The 21160-nt window shown below is 47.2% G+C and overlaps 1 protein-coding gene across 10 annotated transcripts in view; it reads left to right on the forward strand.

Annotated features, from left to right (window-relative positions):
- The window catches only part of nectin1b (nectin cell adhesion molecule 1b), a 152306-nt gene extending 132410 nt beyond the window's left edge, over window positions 1–19896 (forward strand). For 3 of the 10 annotated variants that reach the window (XM_055513803.1, XM_055513804.1, XM_055513802.1), the window contains 3 exons: window positions 4499–4594; window positions 7553–7654; window positions 16759–19896. In XM_055513803.1, the coding sequence (XP_055369778.1) occupies window positions 4499–4594; window positions 7553–7654; window positions 16759–17001 (441 nt within the window). In that variant the 3' untranslated portion in view covers window positions 17002–19896. Of the gene's footprint in view, window positions 1–4498; window positions 4595–7552; window positions 7655–11469; window positions 11658–16758 lie in introns of all 10 variants that reach the window. The other 7 variants (XM_055513805.1, XM_055513806.1, XM_041073308.2 and 4 more) reach the window with 7 other exon arrangements.
- Window positions 19897–21160: the final 1264 nt, after the last annotated feature.

Here is a 21160-nt window from a genome sequence, read left to right on the forward strand (position 1 = left end):
GGGCGAATCCGCACTCGCGCTCCGTCCACGCGCCCGCTCGCATACATCACTCTGATGCCGCGTTTATGACAATGTCTGAGAAGGAATCACATGCAGAATGTGAGGGCCGCTGAGTTATGGGCTGGATGTCGGTGTCGTGGGACTCCATGGACTGTGCTCCTCCTCCAGTGGGTGCACATCCTCCGTCGTGGGGACTGAAATGGGTTCAGGACTGACAAATAGCCCCGGCGTGATTTCTAAGGACACTTGAAATTACAGACTCAAAGTGACAAAGCGGTGGCAGCTTGTGTGTCTGTTGAGCAACACAACCTGAAGGATGATTTGTGGAGGCACGTTATGAACCGCTCACCAGCGCTTTGCTGTAATAAACGAGATCTCATTGTTGGACGTCTTCTCTCTCGCCTCCAGCTGTGACCAAAGTAGCTTTTAAATCCTCACGGACTGTTTCCTCATTCTGTTGTTGTTGTCGAAACTGGTGCTTGATGTCTGTGCAGAATGTTCCACATACTGTCTATATGGACCCCTGTTACTGTGATGATGATGATGATGATGATGATGATGATGATGATGATGATGATGATGATGATGATGATGATGATGATGATGATGATGATGATGAAGCCTGGCCGTGTGTGTGTGTGTCTAATTGTAAAGTTAAATGTTTTGTTCAGCGAAAAGTCGCTCCAATAACAGAAATAGTTTTTGATAAACTTGTCAAAGAACAAAAAGAGAAGTCATTCTGTCGTATTTGTTTTGTTCTTTCACTTCTTGTGAGAAAAGTGAGTAGAAGAAGAATAAAACCTAAGCTGTGCAGCGTAATTGTTGTCCGCCTATTGAAAAGCTCAGAGTGAGGCAAAGCATGAAAGTAATTGCCTCCTAAAGATCAAATCACATTTATCCCGTCTTGCAATTAAAAGTATCATTAGCATTTAAATTGCCAAATAAGATTGTGATCAACAGAAATCAATGAGAGCACCAAGGATCAGCTCAAACACTTCACATTGTTTTCCAGCAGCACAGTCGTGGCCACGAGGCGGCTGCTTAATCCCAGCACTTCTGGGAATGCGACACTTCTCCCTCTCCAACAGGAAGCGAGTGTGGCTGCAGTCACACTGGGGGGGGGGGGGTCTGATTACCTGCAGCGCCAAAAAACGCCTGGACGTTTCTAATAGAAAGGTCACGTTTTGATAGCGCATTGTTAAAGTCATTTCCTTTGCTGTAAATCTTCCCTCACAGATTACTCTTCTCAGTTTAAGGATTAGTTATGTTTTCTCCCCACTATCCCCCTTAAATCTCCCCTTAAGCTGCCCTGAGCCTTTTGTAGCCAGCAGAGCGAGGAGGAGAGGGGTCTTCGAGGTGGATGTGTGAGCAGGAGCGGGTGAAACCCTGAGTGCAGCTCATGGTTCCCTGCCCAGCGTGCGCCGCTCCCACAGGCGTGTGGTGCTTGTCAGCTTTCATTAGCGTCGGCGTCCTCGCGTGCAACCTGCAGCGCACGCAGCTCTGAGGAAGTGCGTGCGTGGACGCACAGCGGGGGGTCCGGCCCGGCCCGGTCCGGTCCGGCCCGTAGCGGCATCGTCACGTCTGGAGCTAATAGTTGGCACGAACGGCGGGACTGCCGAGGTTGTAGCGCCCCGGGAAGAAAACGCACAATATCAGATGTGATGTGCTGAATATTTACGCAGCATCCAGCGCACGTATAGCAGAACGCGGCCTTAATAAATGTTTCATGTCACACCAGCTGCCAACACATACTCTCACTGTCACGTTTTTTTTCCTACAGGCAGGTTTGGCCTGTAAAAAGGTTACATCTCCACAGTCGGTCGCTCAGAAATTACACGCGGGGAGAAAGGACGCATAAATTAATCAAGAAGCAAGAATAAACAATAAATAAATATATATTTCAGATCAAAAGCTGGAGTTTTAGTTTGGAAGCAAGGTTTACTGTACGTGTGGAAAAAGGGTCGTTTAATAATTTAGCAGGAGCTCGTTGGTGAAATCAGCTGTGAAGCAACGAGCATCGACAAACTAGACGTCTGTCAACAGCTTCTCATAATGACTCAGACTATTAATACTTTTACTTTTCCAATACAGCTGATTTGTGAAGTGTAGGTTCTACTGAGTGTAGCCCGGCGGCTAAACTACAGACGCATAAATGTCATTAGAATAACAGCAAACATTAAAAGGTCTATTAAGAACAAATTAAGGGGAATTGACAGCTGCTTTAAACATCGGTGGCTGTCTTTAATGTCCCTAAACCTCCTGCCTCGTCTGCTGCCGTCACATTCAGAGACGATGATTCCAGGGCGTTCGTCGGTGGATGGATGGAGCTGAGCACACAGACTGTATGTTTGTCTTTGCTCAGACGTACCTGAGCACACAGCTGTACTGTATGTTTGTGCTCTCCGCCGCTTCATCAAATACCCACGCTGCTTTTTGCTCTGTTTTCTCACTGTTGTGTCAACGAGCAGTGACAGTCGACACACACGCGTCCTCCGAGGCCGGCGCGTGCGTAATGTGATTACAAATGCAGCTGAGTTCAATCAAGTGAGGGAGCTTTGACAAGGAGACGGGGGCGGCTGTGGGAGAGACTTCCTTCACGTCTGCCCACCGTTAATAAAGCCCGTCTGCGTACGGGCGCAACACAACCTGTTTGAACGGAGCCGCAATGAAATGCAATAACTGGGAGTCTCCTGGGATCAAATGTAGGTTTAAAGGCACCACAGGAGCTGAATGCAGATGCTGAAACACAAACAAACATGGCTGGATCTGAAAAAATACATCAGGCCGTGCAACAGATCCATCATCCTCCGAACGCAATCGATTTGGTATAAAATGTCCGGCCGACACCTTTTAATTTTGATGAAATGGCAATTACGTCAGTGGACGAGGTGGTCATTAGCCTCACGCCTCAGCAAATTGAAGTCACGACTTTGTGTCTGAGCGTATGCACGCGGCGGACGGAGGCTGAAAATTACATTTTGTCTCATAAATTTCCTGAAAGCAAATGATCTTGTCGCCTGTCGCGAGTTCTCACCTGTATCGGGGCCCAGTCAATCACGGGGGAGGATGACAATGCTCCATAATGAGCACGCCGCCGTACCTGCGCCATCACGCACACGCTAATGATCCGTCTGAGAAGATGGACGCCGGCGCCGCGGTGGCGCAGGATCGCTGCCTCCGTGGGGCAGGATCGCTGCCTCCGTGGGGCAGGATCGCTGCCTCCGTGGGGCAGGATCGCTGCCTCCGTGGGGCAGGATCGCTGCCTCCGTGGGGCAGGATCGCTGCCACGGCACAGGATCGCTGCCTCCGTGGGGCAGGATCGCTGCCTCCGTGGGGCAGGATCGCTGCCTCCGTGGGGCAGGATCGCTGCCTCCGTGGGGCAGGATCGCTGCCACGGCACAGGATCGCTGCCTCGGCGCTGCCTCGGCGCTGGCCCGGCGGCGGCACGGCTCCCTCGTCTGCAGACAAGGTGATACGGACTGGAAATAACGAGCGTGAAAGAAAGAGTTAAGAGGTGCACTCATGCACGGATTTTCTGCACATTAAAACGCCGGCTTGGCCTTGCGGAAAGGTCATGTTATTCAATAAGGATGTGAACCAGTGCGAATGCGAGTCGGGGGAAGCTGGAGATAATGCATGTAGGTACACAGCTCAGTGTCTGTGCAACACTTCATTATCTTTGATCACGGCTGATATCATGTCAGAATACGGCGGATGACATCTACCCGCGCGTCTGAGGATTCCGTAGCAACAACCCCTCAGCCTTCGTGTCTGAAATAATTATCCGGATGCACATCAGACTATTTCAACATCAAGCTTTCAATTACTGCTGTCTTTCCTGTTCACAATTTAATTTTCCGTTTTATTATCATATCAGCGACTGTGTGCCGGCGCCGCCTTTATCTCCAGTGAAAACACCAGCGCAGATTTAGAGAAAATGGCTCTTGTTGTTCTGCTAATGGCGGCGGACAAATGAAGGGAGGCGTCCCGCTCGGCTTTGTTCGTCCCCAGGTGTGTCAACAGAGGGGTGGGGCGGGGGCCGTGGGACTCCATGCTAGCAGGGCTCTAGGGAGCGGTGGAGGGCAGGCGCAGGCTCCCTGCTGAGCGCTCTGAGTCACAGCTCAGGATGTCAAACAAACAGAGGCAGTGTTTGTCCACGTGGCTCGATGAGGGTCCATCCACCCTGAGGACTTGACTCACATGCCCTTCTCCCTGCCCCCTATACCCCCTCCATCCCCATCCCCTCACCTCAGTGTCCAATTACAGCCCACTCTCATTAGCACAGTCTCTCTCCAGCGAGAGCCTTTGAAAGGGCAGGGGGAATGGCTGCCGCCGCAACAAAGCCACCAACACCAGATCTATCAAAATCCAAGGAAAGAGTGAAAAAGGCAAGTGCAGGCAGGACTTCTCATTATAGAGTGCTGTAGAAGGTGAGGGACATAAAGAGCGGCCATCCCTCACTGTGCTGAGTGTCATGTTATCTTTTCACTTTCTTAACAGGACTGACCTCCCGCCCGCCCACAAACCGGCCCCTCCCCCACCAAAAAAGAAGAACAGCGACATGAAGGGACACTTGACATCTGACGATATCCAGGTAACGCTTGACTCCTCTTACAGGTGGTCCGTCCTCCGCAGCCTCTGTCGTTAGCAAACTTTAATGTCCACGACTCCGGTCCAAACTTATTGAGAAGTGAAGCGGATCTTTGCTTCACAGGAAGGTGGCGCCACTCACCTCGAGCAGCTCCGCGTCACAGCTGCTTGTTTTGTTTTGTCTTTTAGCCAGACGCCAGATTTAATAAGTCGAATGAGCAGTTTTAATAATAATCACAGACAAACTGAAATGTCAACACTGAGTGGATTAGTGAGGAGAATCTGCGGATTTTCTCACTGGAGGGTGAGAAGCAGCCGAGTCGCTGCCAATGCAAATATCCCATCACGTCTGATAAACAGGAGTCGTTAGAACCCGGAGGGTCCACAGCAGGTTCCTAATAAACCAACCAGTGGTGGATGAGAGCGTTTACGGCTCCTCGTTTAGCACAAACCTGTGGCACAACCTCCTCCCTCGACCCTTTGAATGCGGTGCAAACAGAACCGTGAGCCTCCGTGACGTGTGCATGAGAGGCCGTATTTACATGGAGAACAACCTGGATTTTCCTGCTTTTGCATCACCTTCCCGGTGGCTTCTTAAAGCACATCAAAGGTGGGTGGACGCGAGCGCGGCAGCAGCAGCTTCGCTAGGACCTTGTTGTAGTGTTGTCAAGGACCGGCCCACAGAATAATTGGCCGTTCCAAATTGTGGAGACGGGGAATTATTACAGTCTGAATAATTGAAGATCCCTCCGACCGCTGAGCGGCCGCGTCATCAGCACCGCCGAGAGTTTAAACCCAACTTTATGACCGTCTTTATCGCTCCAAGGTCAAAGTCCTGGGCATTTGGGCGCGCGACGTAATGGGAAGAAGTGAAAGTAATGTGCGCTGCTCCCCGCTAGCACTGCAGAGGAGTGCTTGAGCAAACCAGCAGCCTGACTCAGAGGATGAGCACGAAGATGAGGCCGTAACAGACGCTTTACAGGACGTAACGTGCCGGCTTTTACGGCTGCAGATGTCTTTAAACCAGGCTGCGCTCGCGTCTGAGAAACAAAAGCGAGCGCAGGCGACAAGACCCCACCCCATCAGCCTCGTGACATCATTAGTAGAGAATGCATGTCGCCATTTCTCTGCGTTGACTGTTGCGTGAACAGGCTGAGGCGGGTTCTCGGCTCGCTTTGAGTTTATTTCTGTAATTCCCTCAGCACCGCGGGTCACACGGTGCAGCTTTAATCCGTGACTCAGGCAGGGGTGTCTGTAGTCCCGCCTCCCTCCCTTCAGCTAAACTAGCTCCTGCCCGCCTGTCAATCATCTTGATAAGCTGTCTCTTTAAATGACACTGAGATAATCAGCATCTGTAAAGCCACCGGGCAGCTTGAAACAATAACACGCTTCTATTTATTGTTGGCTATATTTGGGGGTTTAACGCTGCTAGTACATTTACGATGACACGGTTACGATTGTCACAATCTAATAATAACGCCTGTGAAGAAGTCCATGTGTTAAATCAGATTTCCAGGATGCTTCCTCTTTCTGGTGATGCTGCTGTGGCCGTGAGACCCGATGCAGAACGCTCCATCGTACAGTAGCGCATGTAGGTGACTTCCAACCGGCCTGGAGCCGTTGGCGGCGCTTCTGTCTGAGCAGAACTGGCAACGCGGCCGCGGCGCAAACATCTGGACTCACGGACTCTGAGCCAAACAGACGACAGGCGAGGAGTCGCCTTCGCTGAACACGCGCCTCCTAATCGCACAGGAAGCCTGGAGCTCATCTACCGCCCAGCCGTCGAACCCGCCGCCTTTTGATGTAATATGAATGGAAGCGCTCACGCCGACCACGCGCTATTTCTGACTGCGGCAAAATGGGGATCAAACAGCATTTGATCGACTTTTAATCCTTCAAATTGCAAAGCACAAAGGTGTTGAATCTATTATGTGAATCTCAATTGTAACGTGTTGATGGATTTATTGCTCGGGACAACTTTGAGTTCTTTCGCTCACTTTTATGTCTCTAATTATGCAGCGCGCAGGTCTGGCAAATGTTTAATGAATGTTTTGCGAGTGTTCATTTGTCATTACACAATTAATTAATTCCTCTATGCCATGTCAACCGTGGAGCCTGTTGTGAATATCACACCTTAAAACCCCTTAAAAGGCACTTTGCTGTCAGCGGCGTCGAACTTAGCCTTGTGATTATCACGGAGTTTGACAGATAAATTAGGAGCACGCTGAGGGAAAGCGTAAGACCGGTGACCTGCTGGAAAGAGCCCAGAGAGGGGCCCGGAGCCCCTCCTCACCGCCTCCGGTATTCTGCACATAATGAAGAGATGGAGCCTCCGTTCAAAATGAGTTTTAGAATAAATACGTCTCAGCTGCCAAGGTTTAAAGCGTAATAAGGCCACTTGTCATGAACTCATCATCTTCATTTTGCATTGTTGTGAATTAAATGTGAACACGCACACAAGGTCTATTAAACAACGCAGCCGCTTTACGGTTGCGATGAGTCCAAATTCAGACGTTTTCAGTGCATTGCATTGTTTTCCAGACACGACAGCTCACAGCACACGTTAGCGAAGCTTTGATCCAAATCTGAATGTACAGCTCCTCGCCAGCGCTTCACCCGCGCGTGGAACAGAAACCCTGCACTTTTGTTCTCCAGCAGCTCCGCAGTCCAGCTGCCTCCTCGCAGCTTCCCACCACTCTGAGCCTTTCTGTTCGTCTATTTCACAAGTTTGCATCATACCTTTGTGTGATGCGGAGGCGATTAATTTGACAAAATAACTCGGAGCGGAGCAGCCAAAGTTCAAACTCCTGTCAAACTGCGTTTTCTGGCCGACTTCGGACCCAGTTTGCGCTGCTCGCCGCCACGAGCGGCCTCCAACCAGTGAAGCTGCAGGAGGAGCTGGGTGGTGGAACTCTGGAGCTCGCTGTGGTTCTTGTTGCTGAGCTCTCGGTGTTTCCTGTAGGTGGTTCATCTGGACAAGGAGGAGGAGATGCAGAAGCTTCCTCTCCAGCCTCCTTATTACGACATGGCGCCCTCCGAGTCGACCCCCTTCACTGATAAGCCGGTGAGTAGTGGTGCCGTGCGCTGGGTTCAGAGGCGCCTCGGCGCCGGGGGGGCGTCCGCGGTGGGGGCCGGCGGGGACGCCTTCGTCCCATGTGATGGGGGAATTAGACGCAGAGCCGTGGGCGCTCGCGAGCAGCTCCAACATGGCCGCCTGCGTTGCTGCTCGTGCGCTGCTGAAAGTGGAGCCGTTCTAACAAGCTGACCTATAAATCCACTGGCTGCGTTCCCTAAGCTCCTTATCTCATCATTTACATCGGCGCCACACACCTTCCATCTGAACCTGGGCTGGCTAATGTCCACGCTCTGACCCCCCCCCCCCCCCCCCCCCCCCCCCCACCTCCAGCTCCTCTAATCTGCTGTAATGGCTTCTGTGTTTGCGTGTTTGCATGGCGACCGTGTGCAGGTTTGGCCCCTGAGTGTGAACTGTCGTCTCCGGCTTTGGCTGCTGTCTGTTCTTTGACTTAAGGAAATAAGGTAGTTTGTGTGTGTGAACAGTGCGTGTGTGTGCGTGCGTGTGAGCAGCCATACAATGAGAAGGATCTGCTTTAAACGGGCTTTAGCGTCGTGGCGGCGGCTGCTAATGAAGGCACGGCGTGTCACGCTGCCTCCAAACAAACATCTGCTGCTGGTGGAGGTGGCAAAGTGCAACCTGCAGAAAGATGATGTGCAGAAACTGATGACAATATCATGTGGGTGTTAATTTGGATTCTAGCATCTGCTGCCGCCACCGAGTGCGGCTCCACCGCAGTCTGTTGAAATCTTTTGCTGCCAAATGCAATAATTAGATCAATTTGTCATTTCAAAATAACACATTTAAAAGTATCTTAGAACTTAAAAGCGGAGTGTTTACATTAGTAACGTGAAGCCACGTGAATGCAGAGAACACTGGCAGAACCAACAGGTCCAGTCCTGCCCCTCAACGCGCTGCCGACATGTTACTCCACCGTCGTCTGCTGCCAGAAACGCTCGCTAGAGAATCAGAGCGAACCCACCGCACTCAGACTGAAAACGAACTACAAGCTAAAAGCGCAGCGTCGTCCTTAGCGTCAGCAGCAGCGCAGATAGAATGGGTTTCACCGCGGCCTCAGCGCAAGTTATGCAGTAGCTACAGCAGTTAGTGGGATGAACAGAACAAAGCTCCGCGCTCTGACAGCAAAACAAAGGAAGTGACGTCATGAGTCCAGGCGTTTGGATTCTCACTGTCGGCTGTGTGTGAATGCAGATGTTTGCTGGATGGATGAACAGCTGTCAAAGCACCATTAAAACACTGCACGCAGAGTCTCAGTTTGTCTGAAGGAGCAGTTGTCCATCTATAATAAAGTATGATTCATATGAGCTCAGTGCCTCTGTCACCGTCTGGCTTATTTCACTGCTGCTTATTATGAATGTTGAACATAGAACATAATAAGAACAAACGTACCATGTTATGGTATAAGAGCCTCAGCCGTGAACGCGGGCTGTTCCTCTGGATGATGAATGCAACAAGCAGCTCATGGCGGGTGTTTGTCTTGAACGGCGTTTAATATGAATTCATGCAGCGCCGACGCGCTGCAGCTCCGTCTCCACCGCGTCACAAGTGGCTCATCTTTTCCCACCGAACTCGCAGGTGCTCCCTCAGTCCTATCGCTCGCCTCCTCGCGCGACTCAAACTTCATTTTCTCCGCAATTTCTCAGGAATATTACGTTTATCGCCTTCAATTGTATCCTCGGAGGAGCCAGATGTTTAATTTGGATAATCCACCGCCACCGAGGGCAGGTTTCCCTCAGATTTCTGTCTTATCTCTAATAACATTCCACTTAAGTCTAAGTTTGGGGTTGCTCTTACGATGAATGGGGTATCGCTGAGCTTTAAAAACATTATTTGTGCGAGACATGCGGCGACTGCTGAGCGCTGAGTGTTACTAATGATGATTCTCCAGGGGCAAAACACTATCTCCCAATTCTGAATGCAGTGTGGCTGTAATTTTCCCCCTGATTGCACTCTGGTCATGACAAATATTCCAGACATTTAAATATCCAGCGAGCGCAGAGTGTGAGCGGTGGGGAAATATGCGCCGACGCACAGTAGATTCAAATGATTAACGTGAAATCCTGTAAAAGCTTCATTCATTTCCATGCGTTCCATTCCGCCATGGAAATAAGGTTCACAGACGCATGGGGGGGGGGGCTTCCTATCAGCATCCCACCCATAGCTGCATCTCTGCATCTCTTTGGCTTGATTGATGTCATAACTCGGGAGAAGCAGGCGACTAAAAGCACAAGCTCCACAATTGGATCCAATCACCGACTTTGTGGCGCAGTCGTTTTTTTTCCCCGTGAGAAGAAGTGAGTCGTGCAGCGTTCACACGCAGCTGGAAACTGGCTTTTTGAGTTCTTCACAGCCAGACGTGAGATTTGTCCATTAGCGGCTGAATCCTGTCATCGTTCGCATGTAATTCCAGTTTGTTGGTAATTTAAAACCTACAAATATTGACAAACCCCCATTTGTCCTCGGCGGCGCTGAAAGAGACGTTTTGTTTTGGTTTATTCCAGCGTTTACATTCATTTTTGCTCAGTTTATGCAAAACTGCAGGAGTAATGTGGTTTCTGTGACTGAATTACACGTGTCCATCACCTCTAAGGGGAAGAGGACAAAGGAAAGCACTGTTTTCACGTCATGTTATCCTGGCTTGTCATTCACGCCTGTGTTAACGCTCCAGTCTTGGTCCTAAATCAGGTTTCTCGCTGCACTTCTCGTCTTTTCATTTTGTAAATTATTATCGACTCCGTCCCTTTGGGTTTCTGTTATGAGCAGCCTCTTATTTTTGGAGCGGGATAAACAGCTGAGAGCAGTGATTGTCATGTATTGATCAGCTCATTAAGGTCATTTGCTGACGGAGTCAACGAGTCGATCATTCACTAAACGTGGTGTTTGTGGTGATGCTGCTTGGATGAAGGTCTTTGTCTGCGTTTCTATGCACGATGATGTCCCGGCTTTAAACGCTGTGAATGCGGCTTCAGCTTGTGCAAATACCTCCGTGTATGTGTGTGTTTGTGTGTGTGTGTGTGTGTGTGTGTGTGTGTGTGTGTGTGTGTGTGTGTGTGTGTGTGTGTGTGTGTGTGTGTGTGTGTGTGTGTGTGTGTGTCGCAGTGTGGTTACAGCCGTAATCAGTGGATTCCCTCAGTGGATCAGGACGCACAAGTTCCTGTCCACACAATTTGAGCTTTGTGACGGACGTGTATTCATTCTTCGTAATCAAAGCTTTACAGGAAACCGATCCCTGTGTGTGTGTGTGTGTGTGTGTGTGTGTGTGTGTGTGTGTGTGTGTGTGTGTGTGTGTGTGTGTGTGTGTGTGTGTGTGTGTGTGTGTGTGTGTGTGTGTTTAGTTCCACTGGCCGTGTTTGTTTGAATCCTGCTGTCATCCCCATCGTCCTCCGCGGTTCTTCAACAAATCACTGGAACTGAATACGAACATATTTGTTTCACATGCAACAGTTAACGTTCTGTTTTTAGCAGAGAAAGAATCCAATGTCATTAAGTGCATGAAAACAGTGTGAGTCCTTCTCCATCTCTAACTTTTTATTTCCATTCCCCATCTCTAACGTTGTATTTCTGTTTTAATATTAACTTCTGTCTGATTTTCCTTCCATTCACTTATCTGTGTTTCATCACTTCACGTCGTTGCACTGCTACGCACACACTGTCATCGTCCCGACGGCCACCAGGTCTTCAGGCACCACTCCTGTCACGTCTCCCTCTCTCTCTCTGTCTTTCTCACACGCTCATATTTTTGGCTGCCTCACTCCTCACACACCTCTCGCCTCTCTTGTCTCCAGAACTCTGGCCACAAGGACTGTGATGTCCAGTATGCGGAGCTGGATACTGCAGCTTTGGCCTCGTCTCCCGGCCCACGAAGCTCTGCTCACACTGGCCCTGGGGACCTTGTCGAGTACGCAACCATCCAGCCTAGCTCACACTAGCGCATGCCATTATAGGCCTTTCCCCTCAGACTTTGGCCTCCAAGGTACACAGACGGATGCACTCCTTCCCTCCATGCACCGCCCCACGTTAACACGCACTCACCTCCCTGTGTGTGCTCCACATGGACCCCTTGTCTCCCTTCCTCTTTAGCCGTGGCCGCCTTTTGACGTCCTCCCTCGCTGCTGAGCAGAAAGTTTAATCAAGGGCTCATTTCCACCTTCATGGCACAGATGTTCAGTGTTTTTTCTCTGGTGCAACAGCGAAACGTTATTGAGAGATCTTGAGATTAGTCAGAAAATGCCATGTGACGTCAGAGCAGTTAGTAAAAACGCATGAGTCCTGATGGCGGCGGCCGACTGTGTGCCGTGTGCCGCCTCCCTGCTGACGCCAGCATCATGGGCTACTGTAACTGCATGAGACTGTTGCATGGATGTGTCAGAACCCTTGTTTAGGCCGTCATTCACTGTGCTTCAGGGCGCTTTTACCTTCCTGTTTGCATCAATGCTGTCGCTGTAAATTATCGAAGTTAACCAATATACAATATTTCTTTCCAAACAGCCGCAAACATGCAAAAGCGCGTTTCTCAAGTGATTGCGCCGCGCCTGACGAGCGTGATTGGTAGCGGAGCAAAACACGCTCTCATCTACAAGACGCTGCTGTGATATCTCATCTAAATCCCGCGGGAGCGAGTGGAGAGAAATCCCCCCTCGCGCACGCAAACACAGCCCACCTCTTCAAATCTTCATTATGCTCATGGAGCAGAGTGGAGTGCGAGGGGCTGCAGACTGCGGCGCCGTTTCTATGGCGACTCCTGAGGCAGGTGATGCTCCAGGCGGCTCGGGAGGCTTTCTCCAGGCAGTTGTTGACACGTGCTGCGATACAGAGCAGCAAGTGTCTGAAGCACAAGACGCTGCTCGGAAAAATCTGATTTAAAGAATCTAATCTCAAACGTTGAACTCAAAGACGTTTCATTTGGTTTCTGGAGCTAATATGCAGCATCTCAGCTTCAGGGCAGGAGATGCTCATTCCTTCTGCTTCCCATTATGATGAAGACTGATGAAATTAACAGATTTAGATTTTGTAATTTAGGATTTATACAAAGCCATGTGCATACAGATTATATTAATATCCCACATTTATCTCTGCCATTAAACCCTTGGCAGCTGAATGTGGGAGAAAGCACCTGACAGTCTTCCAAAAATACCCATAAGTCGAATATAATTTATTCCCGTTTCAGGTCTTAAAAACCATCATTACTCTGCACTATCTTCATTCTTCTAAAAGAGAACATTAACTTTAGTGGAGCGGGGAAAGGCCTCATTTCAAATATCCCCACGTTCTTCAAGATATCATTAAAACAGGTAACGCTGAGTTAGAGCCACAGTTATTTCCGCCATTTATTCGCAATTTTTAGATCTTTTTTAAAACAGTTGAAATATTTCTGGAACTAAATAGTGATGAAATAGTAAAATAGCTCATGTTCGTTTATGTGCAAGATGAACTCTAATACGATGAGTGTGTTCATCTACAGTAATAATAATCCTATACAGTTAAATATCTGGGATCTCCCAGAACTGATTTGATAGCTGACATCTGATCTGAAAAAATGCTCCTCATTATCTGAGACAGTGGAGTCAAGGAATGAATATTGATCCCAGTCAGCAGTTGTGTAATTGATGGCTACAGTTTGAACACGGACGGGGCCCCGGGGACTCAACTGTTGACATTTCTAGTTTGTAATATCACTGGCTGCTCTCGTGAGGTGAGGCCGTTCAATAAAATCTTTGTTTGCTGAGCCAACATGTGAGCGAGGCTTTGCTCTATTCTCACAGAACGGACTTTAAAAGTTCACCTTTAGTCGGCGGCTTTGAGACAATCCAAAAGGCGCAGGTCGCACAACTTCTAATCTGCATGTATTTGTCCAGCAGTCATTGGCTTTGACAGAATTATTACATTATCTGATACAGAAGCGTATTTAAGCCATAGTTCTCCAAGGTTTTGCTATCTGTCCAACTTCAAGGTGAAGCAGATTTCATTTAGATTAAGGCTCAGTTTTAAATGTGTGCCTTTAAAAATGCTCCTCTCGTCACATCTCACATAAAGAATTCTCAGTCTGACCTGAAGGGAAACGTGTCGGTGAACTTCCCTCACGCTCTAAAGGCCGCGGTCACTTCAGGGCGATGACTCCAGCCACAAAGCGCAGCCAGTAGTGTTTAAATGAGCGACTGACCCCACAGGAGCTGAAGCTGTTGTTGCCGTTGAGTGGAGGAGCCATTAGGACGAGGAAGCAGGAAACCAGCGCTAGCCTGCTGTGAGCGCTAGTTAGCTCAGCGGGCTAGCTACTGTAGCAGCCCGATCCGCTGAGTCATGTTACAGTGAAGGGTTGAGTGTGGGCCAAAGCCCAAAACCCGACCTCATGAACCAAAGCCAGGCTGCTACGAGGCTCAAGGTCAAAGTTCAGCCACTGATCAAACCCACAGGGCTTGTGTTCAACTGCACAACAGAGACGTCTAATTGAAGAAGCTGGGCTTCTGTTGGGACGGGTGGTGCCGTTGCACAGCAGCCTCAGAAACAAAGCCTGCGAATATTTCATGTGCAACATTTTCATGTTATATCCTCATGAAAGGAGCAAAACAAACCACCCTGCGAGGCTCTTTGAGGCGGCCGCGTTGTTAGCGAGCGGGGAGTGACTGACTGAAGGGAAACGGCATCGAGGTGCAGATGGTTTGCTTAGTTGGACGCGGCACAACACAAATCACACGACTCCAGCTGGCTGAAAACACAAATTGCCATCCAGCACAAAGGCGTAATGACTGTTACTTTATCGCTCTGAGGGAATTACAGTGGGAAAGTTTCTCCAGAGGACTCTTGAGGACAAAGTCTCGGTTCACGGTGAGATGCTGAAAAGGGAGAGCTGTGTTTCTTGCTCCAGATGTGACTGTGCAGATGTTACAGCTCTTTATTTGTGTTGTGTGAAACAAAAGGTGCAGCACCTAAATGTGTTTGCTCCACGAGGCCTTTGGTGACAGGGTTCACGTTTGTCTGAGCTACGCCTGCATCCACCATGTGCTCATTCTCCTCCTGTGAGCATCATTTAACTTGGTTTTCATTTTCACATGAAGAGTGAATCCAAGGGAAAAGGACTCTCTTCACTTTGTCTTCTTGATTTGCTGATTCAGCTTGAGATGAGGTGTGTAGCTTCCAACCCAACATCCACCAAGTGCTGTTTTACTCACCCCCGTATCGTCTCCTCTTCCATTAATTACCTTCTTGCATTAAATTTTCGCTTTAAAACTTAGTACATGTCTTCAGATCGGCCATTATCCTAAATCATCAAGACTTTGGAGCGTTGCCCAGAGTTTGATGGCGGAACTCTGGAAGCGCTTCAGTTTGGCTTCTGCTGAGGAGCAGCCTAAGGAAAAAATGTATCTATATGTATTATATATATGTTATTTTTGGAGTCAGGCTGCAGCAGTTGTCTCCAGCAGCAATCAACACAGAGAAAGACTTTAACGATGCTGAAAGAGTCAGAAGCCAAAGCTGCAAATAAGCAAGATTTCCTGAAGAGCTCTTGAAAAACCATATACTACAAATACATGAAGTATCCACCGTGGTCCTCTGGAGTCAGATTCTCGTTGTCTGCACACCTGGACTCAGGCGTTTCTGTGGCCTTGGAGGATTCCTCTGCAGACCTTTGGGTTCAGCTTCTTTTCCTGGCACTGGATCAGAACTTCCCTTTTCTTCACTCGTCCTCTGGCGCTGCCTCTGATTTAGCTAAACTCACCAAGGTCCTGTCAGCGCAGGGGGAACGTGTGCGTTGACGGAGCAGAACGTTTCCTGCGGCAGCGCCGCAGAGTCGGACCCGGAGCGAAGTCAGCGCCTCCACGTGTGTCAGGTCCCGTTTACGAGCACGTCTCCAGCGTGAAGACACAAATTCCCCTTCACAGCAGATCACCGCTCGCCCTTGTCTTCCTCTGCGCGCTTTGCATTTACCCCAAACACAATAAAGCCTCTTCGTGGTGTTTTTATTTTGAGAGCATATTGTTAAAACCCTCCTGACAATTAATTTCAAAGGCGACAGAACTTTTCTATTTTTAGTAAATGTAGAACACGCGTTTTGGGATTTTCATTAGATGTCCTGCTCATTTAAAGTCCCCGGTGATGTTCCTGGTGTCTCACCCATGAGCTCTGCTGTAATTTGTCGTGTGGCGTCGTCACTGTGTCGTGTAAATGTTGAGAAGTTCATATTTATTTAGTGAACACAATAATTTGTAGTGTGTTTATGGTTTTGTCGTCACATGTTCAGAGTTGGGATCCTCGTTGTCGTAGATGTAGAGATGCTTTGGGAATAAGTAAGTTCATCTTCACTCTCATCCTCTCTGATTTTGCATGTCTGCTACTCATCACTGTCATTTATTCATGTCTCGTGTCAGTTATGAGGCTTCTAGTTTAGTAGTAAACGATGCTCTGAACTCCTCAAACTCAAACTGAACACACATCAGTGTTTCTCATTCAAATCCAACTCATCTTAGACCCCAACAAATTAAATCAACACATCAGCAGCTCAGGATTGAGGCCACGCCGTGACTTCACACTGCACAAAGACAAGTCTGTGGCAGTTTTTAGACTTGCTCTCAGTTATTCACTTGAGTAAATAGTTACTATTGATTCATGAACTGATCTTCTCAACCTATAAAAAAGCTCAATACCTCATATCTCGTCCAGGTTTCTGATCCTTTTAACAGAGTTAAAGTCAGTATTCTCTGACTTCTGCTGCTTCTCCAGTTTTTCCCATCCATTCATGACATCATGGTGGAGTTAGCTGAACATCACTGGAAGGACTGAAGTCTGTGCATTAGGAGTCCTGAGGCTGCTCCGTGTAGAGGGAGCTGTGCATTAAGGCTCTGGCTGAGTGTGAGCTCGTGTACTGTTTATCATTAGGCAAATACTGCTGAAGTGTGACACTGCCAAACACTATTTATAATGTCTGCTCAGTAAAGCACTTCGTTAGCCTCTCCGTCACTAAGATTACTCTACTTTGCACTGTAATGTACTGATGTGTTGACACTTCATTTGGGATTGAGTCACCCTTGCTGAGATTAAAAACCCTTTGACGCTACATCATTGTCCTGTTTCTCCTGCAGGACTCTGGGAGGCGTCCAGAAGAGTTGTTAAACCCGGCCGAATACGTGAGCTACCAGCGCGTCTGCAACATGGAGCATTTCCAGCCCGAGTCCCAGCCCGCCCCGGCCCACCCGCCCGTCTCCTTCCTACCTCAGCACCCGTACGCGCAGCAGCCGTCCAACGAGCCCATGTACTCCAACACCAGCTTCCCAGCGCCCGGACCCCGCGCTCCCTTCACGTTCCCCAAGGAGCAGTCCGTGTGACAGGCTACACGACTGTGCAGGAGGCGTGTGGAGGAGGCAAAGGCAAAACAAGACTCTGCTCAAAAGATGTGCATCCATCCATGTGTGCATCCGTCCATGCATCCATTCATGCATCCATCCATTCATGCATCCATCCATCCATGCATCCATCCATTCATGCATCCATCCATCCATGCATCCATCCATTCATGCATCCATCCATTCATGCATCCATCCATCCATGCGTGCATCCATCCAGCATCCATCGATCTGTTTGTTTATCCAGCATCCATCCATATATTCTTCTATCCATCCATCCATCCATCCATGCATCCATCCATCCATGCATCCATCCATCCATCCATCCATGCATCCATCCATCCATCCATCCATCCATCCATCCATCCATCCATCCATCCATCCATCCATCCATCCATGCATCCATCCATCCATCCATCCATGCATCCATCCATCCATCCATCCATCCATCCATCCATCCATCCATCCATCCATCCATCCATCCATGCATCCATCCATCCATCCATCCATCCATCCATCCATCCATCCATCCATCCATCCATCCATCCATCCATCCATCCACCCTGCCTTGCTTCTGTTCACTCTCTAACAAGCCGTTCCTCATCCATGACGCGTCTCTGTACCTCCTGCTCTCCAGTCCCTTGTGTATTGTGCACTGCTTGCTCCACTGAGGCTGTTTGCAGGACCTCGCTCACCTCGTGATGTTAGAGTAGCCGACACCAACTAGCCTCCTCCACTTCACCCCTCACACGTGCCCGCTCACCCTCTTTGTTTTTATCGCATCCTGACCTTTGGGTATTTTTGCTTATTTGCCAACCATCTAAACCATGTACAGAGTTTGCCATTGTATCACTCAACCTGTTCTTTTCTTTTTTATTATTATTAATACTATTATTTTTACCATTCCCACATTAGCAGTGACCTTTAGTAGCATCGTCTTTAGTTCGTTTTCTGTTTGTCTGTCAATCATATGCTTGCTTCTTTGAAAGTATTATACTCTGCTGTATGTGTGATTGGATGTGTTCTGGTGAAAAAATAGAAATGACAAAAAAAACGTTTGCCATTTGATTTGTAAAGCTAATTATCAATCTATAATGACATGGACCTCCCCTTTAATGACAGTTAATGACAGGGTTGTTACGTGAAGATGTGAATTGGCAGTGTCTCAACTGATCCTTCATTACTTCCCATAATAGCTTTGGCTGTTGTGTCGAGTTTGACGGGATATTTTGGACAATTAGCGAATGTTATTCTCATTAGCTACGAAGAAAAACAAAGGGCTTGCGATCCGACATCTTTCTTCTACTTCACCACCTTATTATTATTATTATTATTATTATTATTATTATTATTATTATTATTATTATTATTATTATTATTATTATTATTATTATTATTATTATTATTATTATTATTATTACCACCAGACCAGTTGCCAAAGACAACATACAGTTTGCTTCCGTCTTCTTTGTCTACTTTGCGTCATTCCAGCGTTTACATTGAAACACATTGTTTGGCAGGAAATGAGCTGAGCTGATTGGCAGTGTGCTGCGCGCTCCAGGTTTACATTATCGCTAGTCATATGCTGTATTTTCCATATCTGTATGTTCAGATTTGTGTTCCTCACAGAGGTTGGGGCTTCGTTGCACAGTGGGTGCCAACTGACAGGAGTTGTTCTTAGTGCAGGTGCAATAGGTGAAGACAATCACACGCTGTACTTGGGTTGTTAAAATAGATTTGAAGCCGCTCTACTCACACTGTAGCTAAAGGCAAAGACTTTTTCAAGGACAGCCCACACATTTAACATATTTAAAATGTTTTTTTTTTATTTATTTGTATTATTATGGCCTGATGAGGCTTCAAATCAGTCAAAGAACAATGAAGAGAAGCAGCTTGCTAGTGTATTTTTTTAAAAAGTGATTAGTTATATATGAAGCCACTCCACATATTTTCAGAGTCCATTTTACACTGTGACTGTTAATTCCATAAGCTAATGTGCTTAACGAGCCAGTTTCAGGATACTGCCTCCCACACACAAGCCCTCTAGACACAACAAATCTGCATAAACTGAAAGTTCACATTTTTTGCCATGTCAGATGTATGATTGGAAAAAATAGAGATAAGAAAATACTTGTGTTTGTGCTCAATGTGAAAAAACCCTTGTTGAAGGTGTTGAAGGTAATTCAGTGTTTACTCTCAGTGATGGTTGATGGGATAGAGTAAAACTTGTGAGACTTTCTCCTGTGCTCACCTTGTTGTCTTGCAATGGCTCGATTTGTGTGCTAGCGTTTAGTTTAAGCGGCGGCTTCATGCTTTAAGCCACCTACAGAGTTTGATATTGCTGTACATGCTTTGTGAAAAAAACACTGACACACTATTGTCTTTTTGTGACACATTTACTATGATGAGATCCTTCCTTTTTCAGATTATTATTATTAAAGTGCTTCCTGAAAAAGACGCCTAAATTGGTCTTAACCCGTATTTACTTTCACTGTTAAGTCCTTAAATTGTCGGTCACGTTAAAATTATTTCCAATGTCCTGAAGATAATTGTTGCCATGTTTGTTTTCACCCTCATCCTTTTTGTGTTTTGTATTTTGTAAGACTCTAACATGTAGTTGTTTTTTTTCTAACGTAAACATACAGTAAGTCTACAGCACATTTCATTTCACATTTATTGTACATTTGTGGAACGATATTACCTGAATTACTAGTGGGTCATGAACGTATATTGTTGCCCAGGCTGAAACCATGAAATGGTGTGAACCGATCTATCCTGTTTTTTATTTGGAATTATGTTTGATGTAAATAGTAACAATGTATCTGATGTGTGAAAAAAACAAGTCATGCAGTTTAACATTAAACTTCACAAACTACGCATGTCATAGTTGTTATAATTATGTGTGATATATTTTATAACTAATGCATTTGTCCAGTGTTTTACCTTTTTGGCCATTTGAAGCTCCACCGGCACCGAAGAAGTCCCTCACCTGAGAGTGTCACTATTTCCAGTTAATTGAAAGTTTAAGGCCAAACAACAGCAACAGGTGATGTCATCATTAAAGATGAGTGTTGAGAATACCTGAATATGTCACTACTCCAACTATGAGGTCATTAGTGCAATCAGCTGTGTGTGCTGTTGGCTGCCGGAGGAGCCGCCTACAGCATGCCCCGGAACAAAGCCGGATAACATCAGACCTGCAGGTCAAAGACTTTCATGCCCAGGAAGATTTCTCTTGACATGAAAATCCACTGCACGGCAAAATAACATTCTCTGAGCAACACACGTTCAAGCATCGCTCCTGTTTAAATTTTAATAACCTGATGCTTCCGGTCAGATTCCTTTCAGATTTGAACATGCTGCACATTCTCACTGTGTCCGCACAGTATTTCCACACAGCTCAGTGTTTTATGTGACAGAAGAGCTTTGGTGTCACATCAAGTAGAAAATGAATGCTTCTTAATTATAGTCCTTGCACATAAAAGCAGAATGCATGAAATCATAATGAACGACCTTCTAGTTTATTTTTTATGTCTCAAATAGACAAACCTGTGAGCACAAAACCAAAGTCCAGCGTGGTTTCTGCCCTGTAATATGTGGAGGTACAGTAATATGTATGGGTGAATGCACCACACGCTGTTATAATGAGTAAATGCTTTAATTTGGCCTTAATGCGCTGCAGTTATTTGTCAGGTCTGCGCCTGCCCCTCGTTTTCACTCGGAACAGCCTCAAATACATGAAACCTTACCCAGAGCCCCAAATGGCCATCAATTTATTCAGTGTTTTAGAATTTGTACTCTCTTTTCCCATAAAGGTTGTAAAATAGCCATAAAAATATTAAGGTAGATTCAGTTGACCATCCACAGGTCAGTGCTATTACAGCACATTATCATAAAGCAACCGAACAGTGTATGAGAATCCATGTCCAGTAAAACTAGATGTAGTTAATGGAATAATGAGATTTAAAATTTAAAATTTCATTTAGCCTAATTGTTTGGTGGCGCTCAGGTTGTTGTGTAGTGTTGTATGCATGAATAATGAGAGCTTTGGAGGTCCACGGTGGTTTACATTCATTACTATATACACAGTGTAGGTTATATACACAGCAGGACTCTGTCTGCTGGTGAACGGTTCTGAGTT

This window comes from Betta splendens, chromosome 13 (assembly GCF_900634795.4).
Source record: "Betta splendens chromosome 13, fBetSpl5.4, whole genome shotgun sequence".
NCBI lineage: Eukaryota > Metazoa > Chordata > Actinopteri > Anabantiformes > Osphronemidae > Betta > Betta splendens.